The sequence below is a fragment of the Esox lucius genome, chromosome 11 (genome assembly GCF_011004845.1).
Source record: "Esox lucius isolate fEsoLuc1 chromosome 11, fEsoLuc1.pri, whole genome shotgun sequence".
Classification (NCBI taxonomy): domain Eukaryota; kingdom Metazoa; phylum Chordata; class Actinopteri; order Esociformes; family Esocidae; genus Esox; species Esox lucius.
The window spans coordinates 49,355,752-49,374,624 of NC_047579.1; the positions used below are offsets into that span (position 1 = coordinate 49,355,752).

General features: G+C 39.5%; 1 protein-coding gene across 2 annotated transcripts; it reads right to left on the bottom strand.

The window, feature by feature from the left end:
• Positions 1 to 939: 939 nt before the first annotated feature.
• Positions 940 to 15,915, bottom strand: LOC105013458 (CD9 antigen-like). Of its 2 annotated transcripts, XM_029123403.2 has the most exons (9): positions 15,858 to 15,915; positions 15,533 to 15,650; positions 11,327 to 11,429; positions 7,539 to 7,636; positions 5,690 to 5,764; positions 5,476 to 5,577; positions 5,256 to 5,345; positions 2,244 to 2,327; positions 940 to 2,048 (listed from the first exon to the last, which is right to left on the bottom strand). In XM_029123403.2, the coding sequence occupies exons 2-9, from the start codon at positions 15,596 to 15,598 to the stop codon at positions 1,968 to 1,970; spliced, it is 699 nt and encodes a 232-aa protein (XP_028979236.2). In that variant the 5' UTR covers positions 15,599 to 15,650; positions 15,858 to 15,915; the 3' UTR covers positions 940 to 1,967. The 2 variants fall into 2 exon arrangements, with proteins under 2 accessions (XP_028979236.2, XP_028979237.2); XM_029123404.2 differs by lacking the exon at positions 15,858 to 15,915 and having other exon boundaries at positions 15,533 to 15,808.
• Between the last annotated feature and the right edge of the window lie 2,958 nt (positions 15,916 to 18,873).

The window sequence follows — 18,873 nt, forward strand, 5'->3', positions numbered from 1 at the left end:
GTGATTGATCCCAGTTATTGATGGGTACAGACCAGATTTAGCAAATGAAGCAATCCTAATTTTGGGTGTGTTGTTAGCTATTCGTCCCAGGAGAAGCATCATGACTATAATCATACAAACCAGGTAGGCCTATCACCAAGCTGTACATGGCCTTCTGTTGATCATTAGTCATTAAGAGGATGTCATGTCCTGCTCCTGAAAAGTACTGCTGGCATCCCAGTCATGAGAAACAAAACATTGGGGAAGGTAAATATCTGTCATCACTTCATGCATAATTATATTGATATAATTAAGAATGAACTGTATATTGATAGAAAATAGAATTTATAATTAAATGTAACATAATACTGTTTATAAGACTGGTGACTGGTTTGTTCTGTTTTGACAGACTGTCATAACCAGTCATAAAATAATATATGTTGATATTTATAAATATGACCATGACCATGTTATGACAGGACACATTGTCAGTTGAGATAACATGTCATGACATGGTTATGACAGACACTTCATGTGTAAAGCATTACCTTTTTCCCTTTTTAAACCTCTTGATAGTGTGACATTGAACTTGACTTGTAAAGTGTCCATATTATTGATTATTACACAGCATCTGCAGAGTGTTGTGAAAAGGTATTTGTGAAAAAAAGCATCCACATTGTTTTGTCTGTATTTCAACAGGCCCAGTCATAAGGACTGGGATCGATAACCTTCCCACTCCCTCTGCACACCCAAAGCTTCATTCTCAACATCTACCATTCTTTGCCCAAAGGATTTCCCTCCCATCCAGAGGACAATGAGGTCAATCTCTTTAATGGTGTCATATAAACAGGTTATGGAAGGGCTACTTAACTCTAGTCCTGAAGGGGCAAAAACTATTGGTGGTAGAAGTTAAAGAAATGTACCTGTATTCATAATACATAAATAAATAAATACATACAATGACAATTTATTCTTTATCAAACTATGCAGTACAGCATCAAACAATGTATAAAGAAACAAGAACTAACAAAAGAAAATCAGTAGCCTGTAGTACGAGTTTCCAAAATTACACAAGCATTTCACAGTTGAAAATAATCATAGGAAATTATAATAGACCACTAGATTAAAACGTTTTACATGACAAATTATTAACCTCACCAGATCATTCAGTCAATGATAGTTCTTCCACTAAAAATAGGACACTGGCAGCCAAGTTAAGGCTTCTGGGATTCGAACCCCACAGCAGGACAATGGCATTTCCACACTCCTGTCTGATTGTACCAAGGCACTCTATTTGGACATCTGATTCCAGAAAACACACTAGCCTCCATTACTGCTGCTTAACTGGGCACTGAAGATGTGGTACTGTAGTTCTCTGGAGTAATCAGGTTGCCCATGATTTGTCATTGGACTGACTAAAGATTGGATTACACCACATATTGTTACAGTTTAAATATCTAAACAGAAATCTAAACAGTTTAAAAAACACAAACACAACCCCTAAACACAACCCTAATACCTGCTTTGATGATAGGAAAAGGGCAACAGGTTAATGAAAGCTAAAAACAACATAAACAGGATTCTTTTACACCAGTGTTCTCAATTCCCAATAAAATGGTCCCTTCAGAATAAGTAGCATTCACTTCAGCAAGAACAAATATAAATATGTATATAATTTATATGTAGTTTTAACATTGGGTTACAATTCCTGAAAGACATCTGACCTAAAAGGTTTCTTTGTCATTAAAATGGATGGTGTGGTCTCCATCTGAGCCCTGCTAATAGCAGGTCCAAATTATCTAAATCCTTTTCCAGCCGCAAAAACACAGGCCAGCCAGTGGAATGAAAGCTACTTAGGACTGTATTAGGCATCAAATATAAAGAAATGTAATGAAGGAAGTGGGGATTTATCTGGTAATGGTCAGTGAATGACAAGCCTCTCGTGGTGTTTGAGCGTGGCGGAGGAGGCGGTCCTCTCAGTACACAGCCTAGGTGTTGTGCACCAGGAAGGGCAGGCGACTCGTCTTGATCTGTTTGGCGAGGATGCTGGAGCACACCAGGGCTAAGATCTAGGACGGCATGGAGAGAAAGGAGAAGAAGATTAGGGTCAGCCTAAGCAAGCGGGGGGGGGGGGGGACAACCGGCCCGATCAACTTCAGCTTTCAACACTGTATCTTCTTTTTAACCAGGGCGTCCCATCTGTATGGTTGTGTTTACATGTGTCTGTGTGTGTTTTAGAGAGTGTGAACATGGTCATTGCCTACCAGCATAGCAGCAATCCCAAAGAAGAGGCCCATCACCAAAGGTCCTTTGGACTCGAACAGGTTGAGAATGACAGTGGGGCAGGCCTGGATGGTGACACAAACCAGAGGGGGAGGGGTTACAGCCCTGGTTTCCCTGCTGTCTAATCTAGGACAGCCTACCAACCTACAGACAAATCTAGGACAGCCTACCTCAATAGTGGATTAAACACAGGGGAACACAGTCATGTTGTCACATACAGTTGTGGGAATGACACAAATATACATTTTCACAAAGTCTGCTGCCTCAGTTTTTATGATGGCAATTTGCATATACTCCAGAATGTTAGGAAGAGTGATCAGATTAATTGCAAAGTCCCTCTTTGCCATGAAAATGAACTTAATCCCATAAGGACGCCCAAGAAAGTCCAGCAAGCGCCAGGACCGTCTGCTAAAGTTGATTCAGCAGGGGGATCGGGGCACCACCAGGACCGTCTGCTAAAGTTGATTCAGCAGGGGGATCGGGGCACCACCAGGACCGTCTCCTAAAGTTGATTCAGCAGGGGGATCGGGGCACCACCAGGACCGTCTCCTAAAATTGATTCAGCAGGGGGATCGGGGCACCACCAGAACCGTCTCCTAAAGTTGATTCAGCAGGGAGATCGGGGCACCACCAGGACCGTCTGCTAAAGTTGATTCAGCAGGGGGATCGGGGCACCACCAGAGCAGAGCTCAGGAATGGCAGCAAGCAGGTGTAAGTGCATCTGCATGCACAGGGGGGTGAAGACTTTTGGAGGATGACCTGGTGTAACGAAGGGCAGCAAAGAAGCCACTTCTCTCCAGCAAAAACATCAGGGACAGACTGATATTCTGCAAAAGGTACAGGGATTGGACTGCTGAGGACTGGGGTGAAGTCATTTTCTCTGATTAATCCGGAGAAGACAAGGGGAGCACTACCATCAGTCCTGTGTCATGCCAACAGTAAAGCATCCTGAGACCATTCGTGTGTGGGGTTGCTTCCCAGCCAAGGGAGTGGGCTCACTCACAGATTTGCCTAAGAACAGCCATGAATAAATAATGGTACCAAAACATCTTCCGAGAGCAACATCTCCCAACCATCCAAGAACAGTTTGGTGACAAACAATACCTTTTCCAGCATGATGGCCAAAGGCAAAATTGATAACTAAGTGGCTCGGAGAACAAAACATCGACATTTTGGGTCCATGGCCAGGAAACTCCCCAGACCTTAATCCCATTGAGGTCAATCCTCAAGAGGCATGTGGAAAACAAGAACCCACAAATTCTGACAACCTCCAAGCATTGATTATGCAACAATGGGCTGCCATCAGTCAGGATGTGGCCCAAAAGGTTAATTGATAACATGCCAGGGTGGATTGCAGAGGTCTTGAAAAAGAAGAGTCAACACTGCAAACATTGACTATTGCATTAAGTTAATGTAAGTAAATAAAACCCTAATTATCACTCAGTATACCATAGTAACATCTGACAAAAATATCTAAAAACACTGAATCAGCAAACTAATATTTGTGACATTCTCTACATTTTTGGCCACGACTGTATAGTGGGGTTCAGACTATCAGTTACATGCTTAAAATGCTTAATCAGCAGAAAGGGGCACTCTTTCCCTTTACCTGCATGTACTAACCTCTTTATCTCACAATTATTTTCAGGATAACGAGGGCTATAAGAAGAATGCAAAATAATTTCCCATAACAAATATTATTTTGATTTCTGATAAATGACAATTGAAAAATTAGGTCTGCCAACTAATAACATGATAAAACAAAATTAGCAAAAACTGTACAGACAAATGTCTTACTCAATGGAAAATGAATACTGAACTACTCTTTCTGTGAACTATTTGAGAGTACTCCAGTATTTTAGACAGTAATTCCTAGGTGAAATTAATTAGGATTAATTATAACATCTGTAACAAACGATATTGACTGTTTGTGCCAAGAATATACTTCTGATGTGTCAAACTCCATTTTAATGAAGATTGTTAAACCAGCCCATCAAGCTGTGATTGAGGAGTTATTCATTTATCACAGAACCATCAGTAAAATCTCTGCTTGCTGCGTCCACTTACTGATAGCAAATGGAGGATTTGGCACTGTCATTGTTTGAAGAAGTTTAGCTTCTGGTAGGAATAGAGCGCAGCCTAAAACATCATAGCTGTGTTCACAATCAGAGCAATTTTCAGCACAGTTGGTGATTCTGTCATGACATTTCTGCTGCAATGTCTGAAGTGAAATTATGTGCATCTTCACACAGAATTAGCTTTTAGTTTAAATGATGTTGACTGCAGAAGCCTTTATGTGGTATTCAATGCAGACTTACATTTAATTAAACATATAGTCTGTAAAACTTTCTGAAAAGAAATCCCTTAAAAGGATACCCTCTGCCTATTTAATTAAATACAGTATATAATCAAATCTGTGAAACTAACTACAGATATAAAATAAAGACAATAAAAATATGTAAAATACGATCAAATACAGTATTATTTACAGATATACACCAACTATATGAAGTTGTGAAAATATTTGACTTTACATTCCATGAGGCATTCTTTGTAGAATAGACTGATGCAGTTCAGGATATTAGGAATTCACCAAAACATTGCTTAGTATTGAAATTAAATGGCATCATTGTTTATTGCTGCTTCCAGCTATTTGGGATTATGCACCATTTCTGTTTAAATCTCTTCAAAGCATAGAACACAATCCAGAAATATCTTGAAAAGTTTTGTTGCTCTGGTTTGCTGCATTACAAATGTGGATACTATATTGATAAGATCACTGATGTTTGTCTTTTCTATAGAGCACAAACTAACATGGCGAACTCAGTGTGATTTGTGGGACTGGACGAGCTTATTTTGCACAGCAGTCTTGGTACATTGGTTGACTGTTTTTTTTACAAATTATAGTTTATTATACAGTGAATTTACACTGAAATTTAAGTTTGACAAATTTCTCAATTGAATATTAATCCTTTTAAGAAATACACACTCACAGGGAAAGTAAAGGTCTCCAAAAATCCAGTTTCAGGACATGTTTTTTTGACAAAGGGGTCCAAGGCACCAATGATTCCGCAGCATTGCAACTAGAAGAGAATTAATAGAAAACACTTGCATTTAGCATCTGACAATTGCTACGATTGTTTTAAAATATTGTTATATAATGGATTTCATTACTTATGATGGAATTAATTGTCTCAAACAGTGTGTCTTTACCGTGTTTTGAATGATGGTCAAGGTAACAGACAGGCCTGGGTCTCTTTTGTTGACATACTGGGAGTAAACACTGATGTAAAAATCGACCATCTGCTTCCCTACCTGCACAAACCAACAACACAACAAACCCATTAGACAGACTTACACTCACTAATAACATTCAGTCTAGTCGATGTCAAAAATACTTTGCTACCGCTTTTCTGCCCCATCTTACCTCATTGCGTTGCACGTAGGCAATTACTCCGGCTGCAATCTGTAATCCAGTCAAGATGGACAGCAGGCAGGCGAACTGGCAGGGGCAGAAATACAGCAGAATAAAACTCATTTTATAAGAATAAACACATACAACCACAGAACCTTCCTTTAAATGTACATATCTGTTGGTTGCACAGTGTGCTCTGACATTATATGAATGCCTATTGAATAGAGTTCAATTTGAAATCTGCAACGGAATGAGAAAATGACCTTTTTATAAACCATGTGATTGTCTGGAACTAAGTGCTTCTGAAACTGTCTAGCTGCATCAAAAGCTACTCAAGCATAGAAATGTTAACATTCCTCAAACTGAGTGATGATTTTAAGGTGAGAGATTGTGTAACGCATCCCATAATAAAAAAACATATAGCAAAGAGCAACCGCTACCTCAAAATATTACAAGGCAGCTCTGAGAAAGATTACTTAAGTAATGAAGCACTCCCCTATTTAACTCCAATCCAAATATTCATAATGTCAAATAAGTAAACTACACAGCAGTTTTGAGAGAGTATAAGACTGATACATGGCCTCTGATGCACACCCCAAGGCATTCTGCTTCTTATCACATTGCTTGCTCAACCAGAAAGGGGTTGCTAGGGCTCGATGAGACAGCCAACAAGCTTGACCGAGTCTGTAAAGCCTTCTATGACAAGATGAATAGTAATATGTCATCATGCACATGGGTGTAAATCAGGAAAAGAACTGATCAACCCCTTAACTGGTCACTCCAAAAAAAATGTATGCCAAGTGTACTGCCCTGCAGCAAAGCTTCCTAGGGGAAGCAAGTATTTCCTATTTCAATAAATGGGAGTATAAACAAACTGATGTCCTCAGAAAAAGCAACTCTCCCAGAGTTCCTCTATGGGTTCACAACAGGTCTTGGAAGTAGTGGCTCATTTGAGTAATTGTTGAAAAATGTGCTTGCTGGCTCCTAGAAAAAGGACAGAGGTTGCAACTCTGGCAGAATAATGTGTCAGGAGCAACCCTCAATTGTAAACGTTTCACGGTTGGTGTAGTGGTGGAGATTGAAGGAACCAGACGTAAGCACAGTGGCAGTCGATGTTGTGGGTTTTTAATTGAAAATAACACTGAGCACTTGAAAACGTTAAACGAAACAAAAGGTATAAACCGAAACGAAATGAAACGCTCACCACGTACATTGACAAACGCAGACATGGAACAATGACCGACAAGGACTGGGAGAAAATGGCTGAACTAAATACACAGGCTCACGAGGAGAACAGAAACAGGTGGGGGCTAAACACAGGTGAAAGGAATAGACTGAAACTGAAACAAGAACAGGAAGGACCATACAAGGACAAACAGAAAACACGAAGCGGAAATACAACTTAGATGTGTAGAAATACTTAGTAGGCATGAGCTTTGGGTGAAATATTTACTGAACCCATTGGGATTCAAAATGTAGGTAATTTGGTATACACTCCTATCCAGAGCAGATTACAACGGAGAGTGAATGTATTTTTGTATTATTCAAATTATTAAGAGAAAGTGAGACTAATGTGCTCTTGGACACCAATGTGGCCAGTGGACGTAGTAAATCTGGGTTTTAAGCACCAGAAACCGTTGAACATCCATGCATGGTTTGTCTAGTTCTCCTGTTTCAATCTTTTGATCTCAGGTGACTTTGAGGACAACTGAATTAGTTGCGGTCACCTACCTCTGCCCACTAAAAGTAAACCTTCATACCAGCCCTGTCAAACACTTCATGTGCCCTTACTTTAGTATAACTAATAGGAGATCCATTTCCAGTTTGTTATTCTAAGGGTTTTCTTTTTTGTGTGGCTTACCACTCCCAAGGCAGTTCTGTTCTCACTGCATCCTCCATATTCTCCAAAAACTGCCACGAGCAAAAGCACTGCTCCTAACACAATCAACACGGTCACACCTGTGAGAGAAAGAAATGCATGCACATCGGTCATGTTAGTTGTTGAGAATTATTAGTAAGGATTAAAATATATAGTTTAGAAAGGAAGACATTAATACATTGAAACGGTGAAGCATTTTTTATTCTCAGAGTTCTGATTTGAAACAAAACAATTGGTATCATATTAAAGTATAGATTCTTAATTTTTATTGAAGGGTATACAGGTGCTGGTCATAAAATTAGATTATCATCAAAAAGTTGATTTATTTCAGTAATTCCATTCAAAAAGTGAAACTTGTATATTATATTCATTCATTACACACAGACATACATCTTCTTCCGCTTATCCGGGGCCGGGTCGCGGGGGCAGCAGTCTAAGCAGAGATGTCCAGACTTCCCTCTCCCCAGACACTTCCTCCAGCTCTTCCGGGGGGACACCGAGGCGTTCCCAGGTCAGCCGGGAGACATAGTCCCTCCAGCGTGTCCTAGGTCTTCCCCGGGGTCTCCTCCCGGTGGGACGGGACCAGAACACCTTCCCAGGAAGGCGTTCCGGAGGCATCCGAAAGAGATGCCCAAGCCACCTCAGCTGACCCCTCTCGATGTGGAGGAGCAGCGGCTCTACTCTGAGCTCCTCCCGGGTGACCGAGCTTCTCACCCTATCTCTAAGGGATCGCCCGGCCACCCTTCGGAGAAAGCTCATTTCGGCCGCCTGTATCCGGGATCTTGTCCTTTCGGTCATGACCCAAAGCTCATGACCATAGGTGAGAGTAGGAACGTAGATTGACCGGTAAATCGAGAGCTTCGCCTTGCGGCTCAGCTCTTTCTTCACCACGACAGACCGATACATCAACCGCATTACTGCAGAAGCTGCACCGATCCGTCTGTCAATACACACAGACTATATTTCAAATGTTTATTTCTTTTAATTGTGATGATTATAACTGACAACTAAAGAAAATCCCAAATTCAGTATCTCCGAAAATTATATAAATTCTTTAAATATTGGCCAACTGAAAATAATTAACATGAAAAGTATGAGCATGTACAGCACTCAATACTTAGTTGGGGCTTCTTTTGCCTGAATTACTGCAGCAATGCGGCGTGGCATGGAGTTGATCAGTCTGTGGCACTGCTCAGGTGTTATGAGAGCCCAGGTTGCTCTGATAGTGGCCTTCAGCTCTTCTGCATTGTTGGGTCTGGCGTATCGTGTCTTCCTCTTCACAACACCCCATAGATTTTCTATAGGGTTAAGGTCAGGCGAGTTTGCTGGCCAATTAAGAACAGGGATATCATGGTCATTAAACCAGGTACTGGTAGCTTTGGCACTGTGTGCAGGTGCCAAGTCCTGTTGGAAAATGAAATCTGCATCTCCATAAAGTTGGTCAGCAGCAGGAAGCATTAAGTGCTCTAAAACTTCCTGGTAGACGGCTGCGTTGACCTTGGACCTCAGAAAACACAGTGGACCAACACCAGCAGATGACATGGCACCCCAAACCATCAATGACTGTGGAAACATTACACTGGACTTCAAGCAACGTGGATTCTGTGCCTCTCCTCTCTTCCTCCAGACTCTGGAACCTTGATTTCCAAAGGAAATACAAAATGTACTTTTATCAGAGAACATAACTCAGCAGCAGTCCTTTTTGTCTTTTGTGTCTTGTTCAAGAGTGGCTTTGACACAAGGAATGCGACAGCTGAAACCCATGTCTTGCATACGTCTGTGCGTGGTGGTTCTTGAAGCACTAACTCCAGCTGCAGTCCACTCTTTGTGAATCTCCCCCACATTTTTGAATGGGTTTTGTTTCACAATCCTCTCCAGGGTGCGGTTATCCCTATTGCTTGTACACCTTTTCACAATTTTCAAATTTTCTGAGATACTGAATTTGGGGTTTTCATTAGATGTCAGTTATAATCATCAAAATTTAAAAAAAATTGAGAAAATATCAGTCTGTTTGGAATGAATGTATATATTATACAAGTTTCACTTTTTGAATGGAATTACTGAAATAAATCAACTTTTTGATGATATTCTAATTTTATGACCAGCACCTGTATACACTGACATGCCAAAACATTATGACCACCTGCCTAATATTCTGATGGTCCACTGAGGCATGGACTCTACAAGACCCCTGAAGGTGTCCTGTGGTATCTGGCACCAAGACATTAGCAGCAGATCCTTCAAGTCCTGTAAGCTGCGAGGTGGAGCCGCCATGGATCGGACATGTTGGTCCAAAACATCCCACAGATGCTCAATCGGATTGAGATCTGGGGAATTTGGAGGCCAGGGCAACTCCTTGAACACTTCATCATGTTCCTCAAACCATTCCTGAACAATGTGTGCAGTGTTGCTGGGCACATTATCCTGCTGAGAGGCCACTGCCATCAGGGAATACCGGTAGGTGGAACGTGTCAAAGTAACATCCACATGAATACCCAGACCCAGGGTTTCCCAGCAGAACATTGCCCAAAGCATCACACTCTCTTCACCGGCTTGTCGCCTTCCCACAGTGCATCCTGGCGCCATCACTTCCCCAGGTAAACGGCGCATACGTCCACGTGATGTAGAAGAAAACGTGACTCCTCGGACCAGGCAACCTTCTTCCACTGCTCCAAGGTTCACTTCCGACATTGTATGCACTTTCGATGGTGGTACATGTGTCACCATGGGAACTCTGACCGGTCTGCGGCTACGCAGCCCCACACACAGCAGGGGGTGATGCAGTGTTGTGAAACACTCCTCCCATATCCATCATTAACAATATCTGTAACTTGTGCTACAGTAGACCTTCGGCTGGTTCGGACCAGTCGGGAAAGCCTTCGTTGCCCTCGTGCATCGATGATCTTTGGGCGCCTATCACCGTCGTGTGGTTTGTCCCTCCTCGGACCCCTGTCAGTATGCACGCACCGCTACTTGCTCTGACACAGTCGTCTGGTCATACCTATTTGGCCCTTGTCAAAGTCGCTCATGTCTTTACACATGCCCATTTCTCCTGCAACCAACAAGTTGAGTATTTGAACTGATTGTTTGCTTACCATCTAATCTACTCAGACCTTGACAGGTGCCCTTGTTAGGAGATTATCAACGTCATTCACTTTACCTGTGAGTGGTCATAATGTCTCATGGCTCATCTGTGTATATATAAGCAATGAGGAGGTGTGGTTTATGGCCAATATGCCATGGCTAAGCAATATTAATAGGCACAACGCAGCATGGAGTGCTTGGTCACAGCATTAAGCTGTAGTATATTGGCAACGTTACTGCTCTAATTGCATTGGTATCTAGTTTATTAGGCATCTCGGGGGGTTCCATGCTAATAATAAAACTATCAACATGAGGTAATGATGGTAACAGGTTAGCATATGTTGGCAGAATGCAGTTGGGCATCTGTAACTTTCTCACTTACCATTATTGAGTAGTCATGCATGACTATTTCTAATCACAGTAGCACTCACATTAATGAAGTAGAAAAATATTACAAAAATACCCAGTCTACTGAATACTTACCTTCATTGTACATATTTGAATTTAAATGCAGAGCTTTGGAGGATAGACGCAAAAGAAGCTAACGTTTCACGGTTCCAATGTTTTTCAGTGCAGATAATCTATAACTGCAATACAAGCTAATATGTTATAGAGCCGTCTATCAATCATAGTTACAGTAGGCTGTCTGACAAATTTGTGGAGGAATTTACTTACGACTTACTTACCAATGACAAATGCTTGTGTGTTGAGGTTTATGTCGAAAATTCCTTTGGTCTCAGAGCTCAGCCTTATCCACAAACCCAACCCCAACATTGCAAGCCCCACCAGCTGTCAGAGATAGAAGACAAGACAATCATATACGTACTGATATGTTGTTAATCAAACTAATTCATTCCTGGGCCACAGCTAACAAGTGGAATAATTGGTTTTTGTAATGTTACCCTTTCAGTTTCCCTGAAGCTTGAGTATCCAGTTTGTGGTAAACTAGGGCAACCTTAGAATTTTTGCATGTTTTGGCATTAGAGTTTAAAGCCAAAACAAACATTTCATGAAAAGTTTGGCAGAAAATATTCCTAAAATCCACCAGACATACACAGTTTCTGTTTTCCATCAGACATCAGAAATGTCAAGTTACTCATTATAGGATGGTTTTCTCAGACATAGATTAAGCCTAGTCTAGGACTGAAAAATCTGCTTCAATAGATTTTTTTTTTAGTCCTAGATTAGGCTTAATCTCTGTCTGAGAAACCAGCCCTGTGTGTTAAAATACCAGTGATTTACATAATCTCATAAAAGCATCTACTATTCATTTATACTTATTATTATTGAGTTACTAGTAACTATTTTCATTTTCAATTGCTAAAACCAATTCTATTCCTATACCTACTCCAATCATTACAATAAACTACAGTATTACATGTTTACTAGTAAAGACAATAGATGCTTATTTTAAAAGTTTAGGAAACACTTTTTGACAGTCCCAAATGTTTTTTTTAAGATTCTTTACAAATAATCTACTGAATATCAATGATAATTTAACCATCTACTAATATTAACCCTTACCCTAGCTCTAAACTTAACCTTACTCTAAACCTAACAGATAGTAATATTTTCAACAAACTATCTAGAATATCTAGCGATGGAAATTGGGACTCTCAAAACAAAGTGTTACAAAGTCTGTTTTAATAACCAAGTTGTGGCTGTTATGATGTCAAGTAGAATATAGTGAAGCAATTTGTGATGAATATCTCCAAAACTTAAAAAGCTATTTTAAAAGGAAACGTGTTCATCTGTGATGCAATTTGGGATGAATATCTGTAAATGATCTGAAAAAAACTATTTTAAAAGGAAACTATAAAATATCTAACAATCGATACTTGGAAAGAAAACGAAGCTAACTGTCTTTACTACAATCCGCATTCCGCTGTCCACACACCAGAATACCTTATTTCATTATTTTGGGGGTGGTGAATGTGTGGATATGCAACCCACTCTCTTCCCTTTGCGTACATATTTGAAACCATCTTTACCGCAGCTGAGAACCAATACCTTGCGCTCAGTCACATAACCCATCCATGCATGTGTGTAAAATCCTGATTGACTGAATTGATACGACTTGCCAGTAAAAAACAAATTACATTTTCCAAATCTGCTCACAATTGCGAACAAGCAACACCCTTTGTTTTTCCATATCGCAGTTCCATATTTATGTTTCAAAGCCGAAAAGAAGGTGAAACACCGCTACGATGCAGGATTAAGGCACAGTCTTAAAAGGGCACCGTTATAGTCATGTTTAGGAAAAATATCAGCTGCTAATGTAAATGTCAAAGCTTGTATCAAAATAACCAACCAATATCGCTTCATGGACAGCTGCTCTACCATCCCATCTTTTAGTTTTACATCTTGGAAATTCTCCATAGTTTTTAAAGCATTTATCCATCAAAAATGTTTAATAGCTCGGACCGAATACATAATTTAGCAAAATAACCAGCTTATGTAATTTCAGGGACAGCAGCTTCATCAACATCCTCTAATTTAAATATTTTATTAAAGTATTTATAATAAGGTAAAGGTTACTACATTGTAAACATGAACATTAATCGGCTATTGCTAGCCATCTGCAATTTGTTTTTTATAGAGAGTCGACAGTCACTCATTAAATTATTTGTGTCTTGCAAAGCTGGACAGTAATATATGTATTATATTGGACATTACCTAAGTGGAGAAATATTGGTTAAGGATGGAAAAAGGCATTCAACCCTGGTCCTTCGGCGGGATACCACTTGATCATGGCTTAAAAAGGCTAAACTTTATAATGCCTGTAACTTTGTTAACACAATACACACCAACATGCATCTAGGGCTGTCACGATTATGATATTTTAGTTGATTAATTGTCACACAAATAATTGCTATCAACAATTTCGCTGAGCATCGTGACGTTTCACCTCTCGCTCTGCTGCAAATATTATAGCCTAGTTATTTGAATCAGAAAAATGTTTCAACGATTATTATGTAATGGACACATTTCTATCCATTCATTTTAATGTACATTATCTAATTAAGAAATATGCTTGGAAATTACACAATTCGAAAAAAAATTTACACATTTGAGTGTTTTTTATCTTTTGTCGATTGATGCAACAGATAAGCGACTGAAACGCGTTGGTCTGTTAAATAATTATGTTGTGAAATTACATTACTGTGCATAGCAAAACATTTCTAAACTAGGTTAAAACATATTGAAATAAAGAAGAAAACGAGTTTCAGTAAATTATCTGCATCTATAATTGGATGCAGAGCTGTCAAACGCTCTGCAGAAAGTCAAACTGGTCCCATGCGCAATAGAATCCCTACTGATGGAAACGACATAATTTGCATGGTATTCCAATTGAAAATATATGATTTTGAAATCATAATATTGTGCAAAAGATTGTTTAAAAGGTCGTTAAAAGATTAAAAGATCGTTGTCTATAAAATAATTGCAATCTAGCTCAAATAAACACGATCAGGAAATTAGGTAGGCGACAGTCCTATAGCGACAGTCCTACATGCACCACGTACACTTGTGGAGACGTTAAACCTTTGGGTCTTGGGCTTCCCTGTGGCTATGGTTATTCCCAAATCCTGTTTTCCTATTTCACACCCAGCTCTCAGCACAAATCCAGACACCATCAATTTTTACAAACTATTAACAATTTCCTAACTTGTAAAACTTAAGGATTTTGATTGTAGGGGCAGGTGGTTATTAAAGTTATTTTTGGTCCAAGCTATCAACAATATTGATGGAAAACATGTATCCTTTTAGATCCCATAGCGGCCGTCGATTACCTTCCTTTAGATTCCTGTAGAAGCCGCAGAGGGCTGTGTTTTTTTTAACAAAAATATTTGTGTAAATATCACAAAATGTACCTGATATAAACGATTTAATGTATTCCCATGGATGTTGTCATGTGAACATTTTTTGTTTATATAATTTTACTCAAAATTGCTTAGTCTTGAAATTGAAAAAGTAGCACTAGTTTATCACGTTTCTTCCGATTTCAATCATATATGCAAACTGCAATAGCTAACTAGACCACTAATGGTCTGCCTCATTTCGTATGTCAGACTACAGAAAAGTTGTCTGGCGGCAAATGTTTTCTCTTATGAGGTGACGAGCTGTCACTTTCACTAACTAGCCAAGATCGGAGCATTTTTTATGGAAAAAATGCTTTAACACCTTTAACAAAAACATTTTATAATTAAAGAATTTTGACAGTTAAGCAGCTGTCCCGGATGCAGTATCAAGTTGATTATTTGGATTAAATTATTGATTATTTTGGGTCCGAGCTTTTGACAATTATTTATGAAATTATGCGATAAACAAATGTCAAACTAAAGGCTTTGATTGTAGTGCAGTTGTCCCTGAATCTATATAATTTATTTTGATGAAATATGTTTTGGTTCCGAGCTATTGAGACAGAAGTTCAGTAATTTCCAATGGATACGTGCGTAATGACGCAGATACTTACATCACTACAGTGTGCTTACCCGTTGCGAATGCATCGCGTTTTGGGTGTGGCATGCATTTAATATTTCCTACTCATGCACCAAAATGTGTGTGTAAATCAAACAGGAAACTTTCAATTTATAAGTAATGTATCTAATCTAATCCGAAAAGCATTGTCAGAACGGAATTGATTGAATATATTTTTAAATATATTGAATTTTATTTGTAAACAGTATGGCCTAGATAATTATAATTGTAATGACAAAAATGAATAAAAACTGCCAAATACACTGAACAGTTGTACCTGAGGCTATATCAGTTGGTTATTTTGATAAAAGGTCTTTAATATAAAGCTAACTTCCCCACAGTGACACGATCTCCGCTCCTCGAATCATTTCGAGACCAGCAAATATTATTATTATGATATTATGCATACTTACAGCAAAGATTATGTTGAAAATGATGAGGATACACTTGCAAATCTGGCCACATCCGTCCAGTGCCATTTGTTATGGTTTGTGAAGGCACGTTACACTCAGAAAAAGTCGGAAAAGCGTCCTGCGAATAAAAAAACAATTGTAACGTTACCTGTGTTTGGAATGGGACAGTGTGAAGTCTATAGATTAGTGTAGCAATTACTGGAAATGAGGTAGCCTATTACATAGACGTGTTTAATAAAGCATTGTCAACCAAACGCTCGACCTACAAAGAGACAACTGACGCATTAAATATGCAAAATAAACTATTATTCAAACGGGAAATAACCTGGATTATGTGCTTGCAGAACCACCTCTTCCGCTTGAAGAATGCAAATGAAAGAAAAGTGATATTCATTATAGTCAGTTCCATTCATTAAAGTCAGTCAGTTGGATTGGTCGGAGGCGGTTGATTTAGGCAAATCATGTTGGATGAGGTCAGACATGGAGAAACGAAAGTTGCAGTTGGTGAGTTCTGTGAAACCGAGTAGGTTTCACAGAATCTTTAGTACCAATATACAATATTGTTCAAAAGTTTGGGATCACTTAGAAATGTCCTTGTTTTCTAAAGAAAAGCAATTTGTTCATCTATTGAAAGAACATCAATTTGATCAGAAATACAGTCACTACGAAACAAAATCCCTTAATTGTCACCTTAAAATGTACTTAATCCACCTTAATGTTGATATAATTAAGGTGGTGTTTAATGGATTTTCATGGTGTTAATCAATGGGTATTAAATACAATTAAGGTGTAAATTAATGGTTCTTATTACTGCACTACTTTTGGAGTCCCCCCAAAAAATTGCTCTAGAGAAAATGTTATGTAATTGTCCCCTGCAAACTTGAGATCAGATATTCGCCCGTCACTGGCACTCATTTTCTCACTGCTCATAACTTCTCTGAGGTAACCCAAAAAACTGACGAATGTCACTGCCAGCCTTCCTCTTGCTAATAATGACACTCAATATGAATGAAAGCTGACTGTGTAGATGACCACTAGCAGTGTTTTATTATACTATTATATTATCATACTCTTATTTCATGGGACTTTTATTTTGACATTATGCTATCTGCATGGGGGACTAATCAGTCCACGCTCTCGCACTCACAAAAAAAATAAAAAAAATTAAATAAAAATAACTGGAAGGCGTGGGAAGGCACGTTACAAGACGATGCACGTTCCAACGGCCAAGTTAAGTTAATGGCGGCAGCCTTCCCTGGATCACCACTCTAGCACCCTTTGATATGTGGAGCGAGGTATGTGGTTCATTGTAATGTACTATTTCATATAAATTCATACGTTCATGGCAATGAGTTTCATTTCACATGATAGCTGTTGCCTGCTATGCTGTTATCAATGTTATGCTAGCTTGCTAAAGTGCATTTGTCAAAGGATTATTTTGTATCTGGCTAAATTGCCTTTGTTATTTTTCCCTTGAGTTTTCACGGTGTTGGTGCTATGCACACTCGTCTGGATTAAAGTACACCCGTATGAAAACACTCCCAAGCCTGTTTATTCCAAGTTGAAGGGCTGCTACAGACTGTAATCAGTCTGCTTGCACTTTTATCAAACAAACATGAATAAAGCTATTTATCATAAGCAAGTACAGCTATACAGTACACTATACAAGTATGCAATAAATAAATTACACATGTGGTGCAACATAAATGACTTTACTCAGACTTCACGTGGGTTTTCTTACAAATTTAACATAATAAAGACATTACTGGCACCGGTGCCATTGTTGGTCGCTGGGTGAATGTGTGGCTAACTAACTTTCCAGGGAACTTAGCTATGATTGGGTAATGATGGGGGGATAGTTGATTGATTAGCACTCTCAGATCGGCCCTTTCTTACAAAAAGCATTTGTTTCTACATTGAATTACTGACACTTTAGCAAAATATTATAATACAGTTCCAACACAAAATGATGTACTGACATTGTCATTAAAACTATTTTTTTGATTTTACCTAGGCTGCTCAAGCACTCCAGGAGCGGCTTCTGTTGGGGTACGTCAACACCACTTGAACAAACAACAGGCACAACTGCAGTACACCTCTTGACCTGCAGTACACCTATGTGGCCTCCTTTATCCATCCTCCAGCTTAATTAATTTTCACACACAAGTGGTGGACGGTAGAACTTTTATTGCTGCAAAGTTCGTGGAAAAATCATGTAGATATAATATATGGTGTCACTGATATCACTTCGTAGAGGGTTGAGTCCCATTTATCTGCAATCTTCCAATTTCCTCGTTCACCTCTGTGGGCCAGTAAAACCTGATCTCCTATAGCTAACGGTGATCCTCTAGCCTTGATGTTGTAGATATTGGAGTGACGGTTCGGCTCACGGAGGTGCAATCTTAGCCGCCTCACTCAGGTCTCTCTTCAATTGGGACACAAACTCCAAATGGTCGACAACACAAGCATCTGGAAGAACATGCCGAAACATGACATCAGCTGGAAGACGTGGGACTCTTCCAAACATGAGATAGAATGGCGCAAAGCTAGTCATCTCCTGTTCAGTGCAATTGTAACAGAAAGTCAACATCTGTAGCATTTGTGGCCACTTGGCTTTGGATTTTGATGGCAGAGTCCTTATCATTCCACCAAGCAACCTGTTGAAGCGCTCTGTAATCCCGTTCCCCATCGGATCGTATGGAGTAGTGTGCGATTTATTCACCCCAGCCATCTCCAAAAGTTCCTTAATCAATCTGCTCTCAAAATTAGCCCCTTGGTCAGAGTGGATGCGTTGTAGGAAACCAAAAATGCAGAAAAGGTCATTCCACAGGTGGCGGGCAACTTGCCTTGCAGATTGGTTCTTGCAATGGAATGCATGGGCCATTTTTGAAAAATTATTGCTTATGACTAGAACATCAACAGGTCACCCTGTTCTGCCGTCCAAAAGTCAATACTATTTACAAGTGAAGCACGAGCATGCGGTTCAAGGTTCTTCCCCATAATACATCAATGGCAGTTCTTAATGTTATTAACGATGTCTCGCTCCATCCCTGTCCAAAAGAATTGCTGTCTTGCCTGCAATAACGTTCGAGAACGGCCCTGGTGACCTGCTGAATCATGGAGACCGGTAAGTATTTGTCGTTTCAGAGAGTCAGGAACAACATATTGGAAGAGGTTTTTGTTCATGTTTTGGTCTCTCTTCTCTTTGTACAATGGTTTGATCTTCTTGTGGAAGCTGAAGGGCAGATGCATCTGCACCCAATACCTCACTCAGACCGCCAGAGCAGTGTGTAATCAAAACAGCAGAAACTTCATGAGAAGGAATGGACATATTTGAGGTC

Coding starts and splice junctions, on each gene's coding strand:
- LOC105013458 (XM_029123403.2), bottom strand. CDS start 15,598: ATGGCACTGGACGGATGTGGCCAGATTTGCAAGTGTATCCTCATCATT. Junction 7,637..11,326: donor CACACAAGCATTTGTCATTG/GTAAGTAAGTCG, acceptor TTTCTCTCACAG/GTGTGACCGTGTTGATTGTG. Junction 2,049..2,243: donor TTGGGATTGCTGCTATGCTG/GTAGGCAATGAC, acceptor ATGCCGTCCTAG/ATCTTAGCCCTGGTGTGCTC.